Genomic DNA, 12036 nt, shown 5'->3' with positions numbered 1-12036 from the left:
TGCTAGGCAGGACCTGTCCAAAGAACATTTTTAGGGAAGCAGCATAATAAAGGGTCACATGATACTGCCTCTATATTCTTTCTTTTTCCCTTTTTCACAATGTCCAATGCACTGTGAGTGATCCTTAGCCATGTTTGAGGAGGAAACCTATTTATTCCAAAGAAACATCAACAATGTAAGAGCTAATTTTGTAGAGTAAATGATATTAAACAAATTATTCAGTAAGGAACACTACATAACACATACTCGATGTTTCCTAGAAGTGGCTTTAGCTTTAAAAGGAACGTGATTCACAGTAGAGGGAGAGACCTTTTGTCTTCCAAACTCTAAAGATGACTTCATCTACTGCTTACAGTTACTGTAAGCACCATAGATCTGTGCTGATAAGAGTACATTTCTGTGAAAGACTCTGCCTTCTTTGAAGTGATTTGGTTCAGCTGGTTTTCTAAGTCAGCTTTTCATGGATTTCAGGAAATGCTTGGGGGAGGGGAGAATCACTTTATCATAATGCAGGTGACATTTTGCCAACTTAGACATCTCAGGTCATTCACAGTTACAGCTCTATGGGGCACTGATTTTGCATTTTACGAGCAGATAAAAACCCAGTGGTGCCTTCACCAATTTCCTACAAATAGTATTACAAAACAGTCTAATGTATTTTAACTTAGACTCTAAATGCCGTTTAGCCACTAGAAATTAGAGCTGCAAATCTACAGGTTTATGCTCTCTGGATCCTGTCATGGAGCTACGGCATAGATTCTTTTAAAGTGTCAAGCCTGTGCTCTGTAGATAACCAGGAATTTAAGACAAGAAACACCTTTTTGAAGTCTAAAGATGTCTGCACCTTTGCCATTTTGTGTATGCCAATTTAAAGAGAGAACTAAGCTATCCTTCCCCCAATGCATCATCATGATACAGTGTTCACAGCCTTTTAAAGTGTGGGAATGGCATTTCTGGACAGTTTTGTTTTTCCCCACTGACATTCATGTGGTTTAGTTTTGTCAGACAGCAACCTCTTCTTGCTTAGAGCCTTGTAGCTTTTAACAGAAATAAGGCAAGCCAGAATTGGTGCAATTAGCTCGGCCAAGGGTTTGATTCACTGTTTCAAAAACTGTGCACCACTGTAGCCTTAACACATTGTTCCTGCTCTCGTGGATTTAGAAGAGAGCTAGATTCCTGGGCAGATTCATCCAGAGTACATTTTCTACTTGCTTACATCTTTCTATTTTAGGCTTTTTGGGGCAGGAATCCTCTGTTGGCCGGACTAGCACTAAAACAGGCTAGTTTGGTAGGGCAAAGAGCAGGACCATGTGGAGACCTGTCTGCACTTACACACTCAATTAGCAGTTGAAGTTTGTCAGCAGGATAGGCACCAGAGCCTTTAAAAACAGAGATGCTTTTTTTTTTTTTTAAAAACTTTCACAATAAAGTTTATTATGTTAATATCATTAAAAATATTATAAAATAATAAAATATTCTGCTTGGCAGAAAAGTTATGCCAGGGTTTTAAAACCCCAGGTTTGTGCAAACAGTTTTTGTAAACATAAGAAGTCAAGTGTTCAAGTTCCATCCCAAAATACAGTAAATTGCTACAAAAATAAGTTTGCTCGCTGTCAAACATGTTTAAAAACCCAGGAAGCTGGATTTCTTTACACATCTCCCGTGTCCCTATACAGTTAATGCTGTACTTATATCTGAAATGGGAAGGATTTCAGATAGTCCTTTAAAACAGGATTGAGGGGGATCTGGTTTAAGTTGTCTCTTCCAAAAGTCTTCACAATGCTCTTCCGGCAGAGCTCCTGCAGGGGCTGCACACGGACTTTGCGCAGGGGGGTAACCAGTACCTTCCTCGGGGAGCTTAGGTAATGTTCCAGCAGCTTAAAAAGACAGTCAAAAGTCTCTTTGCTGCCATCCAGGCTGAAACGCCCAGTCTGAAAGTTTATCCGGATGCTGGTGGGCCCAGTCGCAGTCTTAACACTGATGGCAAAGAAGCAATTCTTTTGCGTGCTGTCCCTGATGAGGAAGGTGCCCTCAGGCTCAGACTTCAGCTTCTCGTGGGCAGCACTGACAGTCAGAGGTCCCCAGTAGAAGCCACAGGCATCCAGCAGGCTGCTTGCTCGAGTGATGCTACTAAAATCCGCTTGCGAGCGAAAGGTTCGGAAGTGTGTGTTGCTCTGTGCCTGCACAGTGCTGGGCCGGCCTGGGCCGTGGTAGCCTCGAGCCTGCGAACGATCCCGTGCTGGAGGGTCAAGTAGACATCTCGCATCTGCTGCAACTGCATTATCTGCTGACACCTTGCTGTGCGCTACCATCCTACAGCCTAGACCAGCGGATGCGGTCTTCCATAGCGTCAGCGGCTACGGCAGGGCAGCTTTCCAGCAGCTATTCTGAAATGCCAAGGAGAGACACAATGTGAGATCCCCAGAGAAAAGCGGCTGCAATCTCTGAATGACCAAGTCTTCCATTCACATGCCTCCCACTCATTATAAAATAATAAAATATTCATTTGCCAATTTACACTGGGCAAACAACTGCTCACTTTCTGACAAGATTAGCAGTCTATCGCTATGGCAAAGTCCACAGCCCCAAAAATACTTAGCAAGGATCATTAACAGCTACAACAGGTAATGCAGTTTCCCTGCTATGAGTCCACAGAAGTGTATCCGGACCTAGAGCGAGTCAAATGACGGGACCCTCTCAATGAGAAGTTAGCTTGTGTACACTCCATCCAATTCTCAAGTTTTTAGAGAACAAAGCAACAAGGTTTTACAACCAAGTTACCAATTTCTCTGTACCTCCCTCTTTCCCTTCCCCAATCCCAACTGAGATGTCGGAACTCAGACATCATCATCATTTGGTGCATTGTGTGAAAAAGAGAAAGTGGGTGAAGGAAATGTAAACTCTGCAGCTGGGTATGTCTCCCAATAATTGGGGAAGACGAAGACGGTGAGGTGAACAGGTGCCATTGTGCAACTGAAGTGTAACTCGGAAGGGCAGCTGTAACACTGCCAATTTACACAGTAATCCTAAAACTACCTTCCTCTCTCCTGTTAACCTGAGGCTCTGCCATAAAAGGCAATTTCCCATTCCCCCAACTTTCCCTTGGGACAGCAATGCTACAACCTCGCTAGCTTACACAAATCAACCTCTATGAACCCTTAAAGCATTACTCCTCAGTCTCTCTCTCTTTTTTGTATTACATGCACTTTAAGTGGCCCAATCTAAATTGCTTCCTATTGATATATCTTTCAGCATGAGGGACTAAATTCATCCCTCGTGTTACTTCAAAGGAATTAGCAGTGCTGCACCAGGAATGAGTTTGGCCTGAAATGTCTACCTCTGACAGTGTGGTTCAATACGTCTCCGCTGGCTGCCTTGACCTTACTGGCAAGCATAGATTTTAGGATTTATCCCTATAGTCAGTTATAGATCTGCAGCAGCAGCTTGTTGAGAAACCTTGAAGTATTCTCAGAAATGAATCCCTCAGCCACGTTACAGTTCAGGGTAACATGCTAATGAGGATTTCAAGGAAAGTACACAGCCGGATTCCTGTCTGTGCTAATTTAACGACTCGATGTTTGGTTTCATTTAGGTCATATTACCTCCTGAAACAGCAAAGAGGGTTGTAAAAATCCTTATGCTGGCAAATAACAGGCTGAAAGTAGCATTGGGCTTTCTTTACACAGCAGAAGGAAACTGATGTCAGTTTTTCCAATTACTGGGCCAGGATCTCAGTATTTAAAGTTAACAGAAATTAAATTTCAGGGCACTCTGGCGAGAAATAAGCACTAAGCCCGAGATCTAAAAATCCCCAGCAGAAGCCGTCCGTAGCCAAGAGGGTGTTTGCCGTGCCTCTCCAAAGAGCGCAGAGCAAACGCGGGGCGCGCCAGTCTTCGCAGCCCGAACGCCAGAGCTGGGGTCCGGTACGAGGCTGCCCCGACTCCGCCGGAGCAGAGCCTTCGGCGGGGGCCCGGCCCCGGCTCGTCCCGGCGGCGGCACCCGCCTGGCCGCCGCGCTCCGGCCCGGGGGCTGCTCCGCTTCCTACCGCGTAGCGAGGGTGCGGCGTCCTTGGAGAAGAGCGGTGCCGTCCGAAAACCACTGCGTGTCCGCTTTATTGTTTTTCCCGCTATTTTATACCGGGCGCGAGAGCTCCGTCTTGAGCACGGACATTGAGCCAAAAAGGGAGGAAAAGAAAAAAAAAAGGAACAAAAAAAAAAAAAAAGGCAAAAACCCCCAAAGCCACCACGCTCTCGCACGACAGGCAGGGCTCCCTTGGCGTGCCGCCGAAATTTGATGCAGGTCGCGGCTGGCGAGGACCCCGCGAGAAAGAGACCCTCCCTTACCTTCGCCCGGGGCGCCGCGCCGCGGGTGGGGGCCGTCCCCGGAGCGCACAGCACACGCGCGGGCTGCGGACAGGGGCGCGCCGGAGCCGGCGGCGCGGCGGCTAGTCCTGGCCCCGGCGGCCGGCTGAGCATCCTCCGCGCGGGGGGCCCGCCTGGCGCCGCAGCGAGCCGGGGCTCCCGCGGGGCAGGCGGGCGAGCGGCACCTCCAGCGCTCTGGGCCCCCTCATCGCCTCTGCTTTCTATTTAACGCGGCGGCGGCGCTTTTCTGCCGCGCGGCTCCTCCCCCGACTTCTCCGAAAACACGTGGCCGCCGCTTCACTTTCACTTTCCGAATGAGTCACGGCCGCGCCGCGCCGCGCCGTGCCGTGCCCGCGGCGCCCGGGCTTCCCGCGGAGCGCGCCCGCAGCCGGAGCTGCCGCCGCGCCGTGGGCAGCTGCCGTCGCGCCGAGCGCTCGGCCCGCCGGTGCCGCCGGGCGCGGGCAGGCGCTGCCCCCGGCTGCGGAACCCCGGCGGCGGGGGCTGCGGCGGACGCCCCCGCGGGCTCCCCGCCCCGCTCCGCTCCGCTCCGCTCTGCCGCTGGTGCTGGTCTCTGGCCCCGGGCGGCCCCGTTTCTTCTGCCCCGCTAAATCTGGTTTTACTCGTTTGTTTGTTTATTCGTGTGTTTTTGGACAGCCCCCAGCGAAGCGGTGGTGCGGACGGTGCCCCTGGGTAGCGGCAGGCAGCGGGTGCAGGGTCGGGCTGGCCCGGCAGGAGGTGCTGCCTGGGAAGCCCGAGCACAGGAGTGCTCTGAGGCCGAAGGGAGGCGAGGGGACACTAGAGGTACGTGATGAGCAGGGCTCAGACCTGGCAGCTAGCTCAAAACGTGGGGGAAAAAATGGCAAGAAAAGCAAGCAAGCAACCAACCAGCGTGGGAAGTTTTAACGTGAAGATAGCCGCTCTCCTCAAAGCTAACAGGTCAGCATGGACAGAACAGGTGAGAGGACTTAATGTATAACTTAAATGTCCAAGAAGGGGAGCAGATTTAGACCAGTAATAATTTTAAAGTGAGAAAAACATTCAGAGAAATCTATGATCCTTCCACTAAGAGGACTGCACAGACGCAACACTGGGGTTTGCATTCTCAAAACAGAATTTCCCTGGGGTTTTCTACAGGGTAATCAGATTTAAAAGTAACTGTTCAAATCCCCAGCTGCATTTATAACCTTGCCAGCAGCCAGCGCGGGAGGCTTGGGATGCTGTTCTGCTCACCCAGAGGGAGATTTGAAGCCTCAAGTACCAAACCAGTGTCTTATGTGTTCCTCTAAGCAGGCCGCAGCAAAGTGCGCTTTCTTCCAAAGAGGATGTTTCCTAAAGTAGTAACCAAGACCTGTTTAAAAGGCCAAGAAGTCTTTCTTCTCATTATTCCTTGTCTTTTTTGGAAGCCAAGTACCCTAATATGTACCTTGCACAGTAATTCATCTGTGTAGGCATGTGCAAAAATACAGAAACTTTGTGAAGAATTCCACTGACTCTTGAATCTGGAATCAATACATGAATGTATTGCTTCCAGAGCACGTGCGGTTGGGGGCATGCAGTATGACATACGGGTTTTGCAACCAGAATGCTTCTTTATATCTGAAGCAGAGAGAGGATGTTTTTCCCCTTGAAATAAGCATGATGTTTTGTGACAACGAAAAGGAAATGTTTCTGTCAAATGATTAAGGGGACAGGGGCTGGCAAGGACTTGTGAGTTGTCCTTTGGAATGAAGTTGAGGGAATGTATTTCCTGCTTTGAGACTGAGTATTCTTTTCAAAATCCAGTATGGTCACAGACTGAATTAACCTGATGGCAATACCGCGCCTTACGGTGATGTGCAGCCATCCTTGGCAGCTCGTCATTAATTTTAAGACCTGGCACAGAGATTCACTTTGTGCTCAGAATCCTCTTTCAAACAATTTTTGAGCAACTGAGCTTAAGCTAAGGTTTGGCAAAAGTAGCTGGGGGAGGGAAGCTCAGCTGCTTTTCTCTGTAAAACAAAAGCATGAAGGAATGGTGGAACTGAAACTTACTTTAGAATTTGAACATGCAATAATGAGAAATGTTTTGCCAGTATCTGCTTTGGCGTAGTGTGCTCCATGCAGCGAGTAGATTCAATGGCCGTTTTGTATAAGGCACTGTTAACGTTCAGACAGGTAGTACAACCAGGCCTTGCCCTTAACAGCTTAAAGTCTACTTAGGCAAGACAAAGTCCCCTCCCTCCCCACCACCCCTCCAAAGAAAAGAGATTTGAAGTGCTTACTGTGTCACAATAAGGTAAAACAGAGCCAAAAGTACAGCTCAGATCCTCTAACTTCTCACCTAGCCCCTGAGGCACCCAGCCGAGCTACCTTCCTGCTACTGCACCGTTGGCTCCTGCCATCACTGTGGCTTTAAGGAGTGGAGCACGGCATGGCTGTAATGCAGCACAGTGGTATATGAGTGTTTCTCAGATGAGATGGAGGTTGGCTGCAGGTTGCTGTAGGCGTGCCAGGAAAGCTGTTCCACTCTCATGTGATTTTTAATTTTGTAAGATCACAGGGGAAAGAAAGATCCTCCAGGTGCACGTGCAGCCTGTCTGCCATGTACTGAGTAGCGCAGCTGACAAAGTGTCTGTCCAAAAAGTCGTCTTCATTGAGCAGGAATGTGGTAATAATATTTAGCTGCAAAGCTTCAGAGCTTGGCAGGGCTCGAATAGGTAGGTGAGCTCCCAGTCGCTGAGGGGAGCCATGGAGCGAGCCTGCCAGCTCGGACGCCAAAAGCCAAGTGCGTCAGGCTGCTGCTTACGGAGTTGGATACCATCTCTACGTGAATCACAATGAGAGTGGTCTGGGGGGTTTCATAAGGTGCCTTAAAACGGCTTGCCCAGGAGAAGTGGGCATCAGTTGTAATATGTGAAGGAGACTTGTACAGTGAGTGAAGATTTTGTGATAGGAAGAGCTGGGGTTTTAGACTTGAGGCTCCTACAGGTTGAGCTTTCTTGGGATATCTTCAATTTTACCCACTCATGTTTCCTTTTGCAACCCCCCCATTCCCATCCTTCTGTTTCCTTTCTTACCTCCTCTCCCTCTGCTTAAAATCCCCACAATCCGGGCCTTGGGAAGAGCTCCATGCCCGCAGGATTGGATGAAGTGAGGTTACTCCACCCAGTAGAGGGCAGTGCAGAAATTTGGAGCCGGTGCAGAGCTGCTGGGCAGAGCACAGCTAGAAAGAAGGTCACTAGAAACGGCTGAAGTTGGAAGCGCTGCTGCCAGTTCAGATGATTCTGGTCTGTGCTCTGTCACTCAGCTTAATGAGCACTTATTGCTTATTGCGAGGCGAATTGGATTTAGAGTCTGTTTGGTAAGTAAAGTCTTCCTTCTGAAACGCCTTTTTTTCTCCTCTTCACAAGGAACCAATTCACGTGGAGAAACAAATTGTGTTCCCTTCCTTCCTTCCTGATGGTCTCAGAAAAGAGAGGCAAAGTCTGGGGAGAAAGAAAATGATTGGGAGACGTTATCCCGTAGGCCCTTCTCCCTTGTTTCTTGGGGCAGGAATGTAAACGCTTCTGATCTGAAGGGTCGTATCAGTAAATCTCCAAAGGCTAGGATAAAGAACAAACTCAGCTTTGGTTAAAAATAAAAGTCCTTACCCTTATTTTGTAATCATTGGCTTGGAAGATGTCAGAAAATTCAGAGGAATCGCTAGGCATTTGTGCAGCAGGAGCACAGCTTACTGGCTAGAAACAGGGCAAAGGCTAGAGGGAATCTGTTCAGAAAGCGCTGGGAGTATGGATGCCAGAAAAGTTCTGCCAGGAGGCAGCAAGGGAAAAAACATGTTTCTGAAGATGGTTTTGAAGGCAGGAGAGTATTGTATCTTTTGGGGATACATGAGACATTTGCCTGCTTGTTAGTTTGTTTTTCAAAAACCACACTCTTACCCCTACTAGCAGCAGCGTAATGCAGGCAGAGCTTCCTTTATTTATGCTCCAAGCCTTTCTTCACCCTGTGAAACCACCAAGAAGGGGGAGGTTGTGATACCATGTATGGTATTCCTCAGTATAAATTCCCTTATGGGGCACTCCACACCCTGCTGAATTCATCCCCCCTGCAGGGACAGTCCTCTGGGGGGAAAAAAAAATCAAAAAACTTGAAAGGCTTAGAAAATCAGCAGGCACTCCCCATTTCAGCTTTGTTCCTAATTTTTGAGAATAGAAGCAGACTCTGATTCTGTTATGAAGCTGGATTAATTGGCAAGACAATGTGTCTGTGGAAAAGCATGTTGTCTAGAATTTGATGTAGTAAGTGGGTGATCAGTGTGGGAATTGATACGGGAATGTTAAATCAGCTCAATTGTGTTATTGTTATAAAGACACTTGTCAACGAGTAATCAAAATATTTTTCCAAGTCTAATAAATTGCTGTTTTCTTGTAAGAACAGTTCAAGTAAATAGGGTCACGTAATTTACTATTAGTGTTTTGAGGTTAGAGCCTTTCTTGTGCTGATATTGTAAATGGTAGCTCTTACATGAAAACGTTTATTATCTGACCAAATCAGCAACATCATCTTTAGGAAAGGGGAACTGAAGCACCAAGAGATTCGCTGATTTGCTTAAAGTCACAGAGCGATATAGTCTGCAGAAGGGCTAGGAATGGAACATAATTCAGGTCTTCAGAGCCCCATACTAGAAACTTAACCACAATACCACCCTTCCTGTTTTAGTGGGTTTTGTTTTCTTCTCCAGAATCTGAATTTTCATTTAAACGAAACCCCCTGAAATCGGAATTCTTTGATTTTGCAAGTAAATTAGACACCACACGGTTTCTGAGTCTGCTTTCAGATGCCCTGAAACCAGCAGCACTGAGAGAAGTGTGAACCTCCGTCACCCACTTTGACTAGGTATTAAGGTCAGAGTTTGACATATTTAAGTGGGACATGCCCAAAAGATGTAACTACTGTGACTAGACATTTCCTTATACATCTCCATTTCCATACTATCCATACTATCATTTTCTAAGTTAAGAGATAATAAAGTGGGCCTGATGAATACAGCTCATCTTATCTTTGCTTCCAGGTAAAATGGCTCACTTTACACAGATATTAATTATCATGCTAGATATCACTGAAGAACAATGCGTGTATGGCACGGTTGTCGCAGCCAGACACAAGTCATTATGCCAAGAGCAAAATACATTTTGAGATGTCACCAATTTGTTATCCAGCCAGGATGGATGATAGAAATTAGTGGTGTTGTCTTCTAAAAAGTATTGCTGTGAGTATTAGTTGTGAGAAAGTGCACATGTGTACTGGCTAGGATGAAAAGCTGGGTTTTTTGGGGAAGTTAAGGGGAAGTTAAGCGAATTAAGCTTAACTGTGTACTAAAACCGAGTAACAGTTGAACCTCTCCCTCCCATAAGTTCCTTTGAATAGTCCAAATTGTCTGAAATATAACTCTATAAGAGATATACTTCAAATAAGTAATAAATTAAGTGTCTGAGGCTACAAGAAAAGTTTCTTTCTGTCATGGTTTAACCCCAGCTGGCAACTAAAGCACCACACAGACGCTGGCTCACTCCTCCCCCACCCCAGTGGGATGGGGAGGAGGATTGAAAAAAAGTAAAACTCATGGGTTGAGATAAGAACAGTTTAGTAATTGAAATAAAATGTCATAATCATAGTAATAATAATAATTTTTAATGAAAAGGAAGATAACAAAAAGAGAGTGAAATATAACCCAAGACAGGCAAGTGATGCACAATGCAATTGTTCACCAGCCGCTGACCGATGCCCAGCCAGTCTCCGAGCAGTGATCTGCGCCTCCTGGCCAACTCCCCTCAGTTTATATACTGGACATGATGTCATACGGTATGGAATATTCCTTTGGCCAGTTTAGGTCAGCTGTCCTGGCTATGGTCCCTCCCAGCTTCTTGTCCACCTGCTCGCTGGCAGAGCATGGGAAACTGAAAAATCCTTGATTTAGGATAAGCGCTACTTAGCAACAACTGAAAACATCAGTGTGTTCTCAATATTATTCTCATACTAAATCCAAAACACAGCACTGTACCAGCTACGAGGAAGAAAATTAACTCTGTCCCAGCTGAAACCAGGACACTTTTTAAGCTGGCTATTCTGTAATTGTTTATTTCAAATTACGTTAGTTCCTTCTTCTGGGGCAGTTAATGGCTGGTTTCCTTGAGCCCAGACTAAATGGATCCTGTCTGATGTTCAGTGGAAGTTCTTTTGTTGATAATTAACCAAGTCAAATCAAGATTTGCATTAGTCTCAGGAATTCAAATGCTGAACAGTTAACCATACAAAAATGCGGTTTGGGTTTTCTACATTTCAGTAGTTTAGACATCCTTCTTGGTAATCAGTTGAGTGGAAAAAAAAAAAGGAAAGCCTCAAATTGTTGGTAAAAGCGTTGTGAAAGGGCAGCCTGCTTTCTGGTGTTTTTTTCATACAAATGAGAGATTTGTGTTGCTTGGGGCGAGGGGCGCGCGCGCGCGTGCATACTCCGCAATTGATGGAGGAACTTTGGATCTCTAAAAATAATGTCAGTGCTAATTGCAGAGGTAGCAGCCTGCCATTCATACAGGGGAACTGCTGCTGTAAATACTGAACTGGGTATTTTAAAGCAGAACCGTATGAAGGTAGCTTGGCTTCCAGATACGCTTACTGGACTACAGAGGTTTCAGTGCTGGCTGGAGGAACACAGACCTTGGCTTTCAGAGCCAGTTGCTAATTTTACTTCAGTGTGGCTACCGCAATACCCAAGTGATCCTTTCCAATCTAAGCCAGTACGGACCTCTGCTCCGTTTCCACTGCCTCCCTCACTGCCCCAGCAGCTGTCTCCCTTGCTGTTGAAGCCACATTCTCTGCTTCTGCTGTTTTCTGTTCTCATGTCTTCAGATCCCAAGCCCATGAAAGGAGAGTGGTAACATAGCACAGGAAAATCAGCCATGGCACTGAACTGTGCTGTGGATTTGGAGCCAAGGTTACTGTTTGTACATGCAGTTAGAGTCCTCAGGCCATTATGTATCCATGTAATATGGGAAGGGGATGCTGACTGTAAATAGAGCACAGGAGAGGTCATAAGCTTTGGGGAAAATTTATTTTTGAGTGGGAACCTTGAGGACACCAAGCAAAACATCAGTTCATAATCCAAAAAGGCCTCCGGTGTCTATTACTATTTTAATGGTATCTTTACCCTCTGCTCTTACAGTTTCCCATTCTTACAGGCATTTTCTATCACTTCTCTTTGTTTTCAGTGCCTGTTTAGATTGTGTCCTGCACGGTTTACGTGACTATAAATTTGCATTTGCTGCTGCAGGTGAATGGTGTTGATGCCCTTTCAGGTGCTGCCATGATTCCATCTACTCAAACCTTATGCAAATGCTGAGCTTCTGCTGAAGCAGTTCAAAGGTTGTGGAATCAGTTTCTGGTGCATTTCATTCATGGGCATAATCAACACATGAGATTTTTATGGTTGGGGTGAGGTGGAGCAAATGACTCAAATGTTCCCTTGCCTATGGTTTTCAGTCCACAGAAACTGATTAAAATTCATTCTTAATATGGTCAAATGGACCCAAATCTCAGTTTTATTTCCTTGAATGTAGAGAGACTCAAGAGTCCAAATTAAAAGGAAAAAAGTGGTTTTGTTCTTAAAGTGAACAAAGACTGATACAGTTCTGTTAAAGGA

General features: G+C 46.3%; 1 protein-coding gene across 2 annotated transcripts; it reads right to left on the bottom strand.

Moving 5' to 3' along the window:
- Positions 1–393: 393 nt before the first annotated feature.
- On the bottom strand, positions 394–4573 carry SOCS1 (suppressor of cytokine signaling 1). Of its 2 annotated transcripts, none has more exons than XM_052772794.1 (2): positions 4344–4573; positions 394–2387 (listed from the first exon to the last, which is right to left on the bottom strand). In XM_052772794.1, exon 2 carries the CDS (start codon positions 2310–2312, stop codon positions 1689–1691), a length of 624 nt encoding a protein of 207 aa, XP_052628754.1. In that variant the 5' UTR covers positions 2313–2387; positions 4344–4573; the 3' UTR covers positions 394–1688. The 2 variants fall into 2 exon arrangements, with proteins under 2 accessions (XP_052628754.1, XP_052628755.1); XM_052772795.1 differs by lacking the exon at positions 4344–4573 and adding an exon at positions 3603–3908.
- Between the last annotated feature and the right edge of the window lie 7463 nt (positions 4574–12036).

The sequence above is a fragment of the Harpia harpyja genome, chromosome 21, assembly GCF_026419915.1.
Source record: "Harpia harpyja isolate bHarHar1 chromosome 21, bHarHar1 primary haplotype, whole genome shotgun sequence".
Lineage (NCBI taxonomy): Eukaryota > Metazoa > Chordata > Aves > Accipitriformes > Accipitridae > Harpia > Harpia harpyja.
The sequence above is the reverse complement of the archived record's forward strand: the minus strand, read 5'-3'. Positions and strand labels throughout refer to the sequence as shown.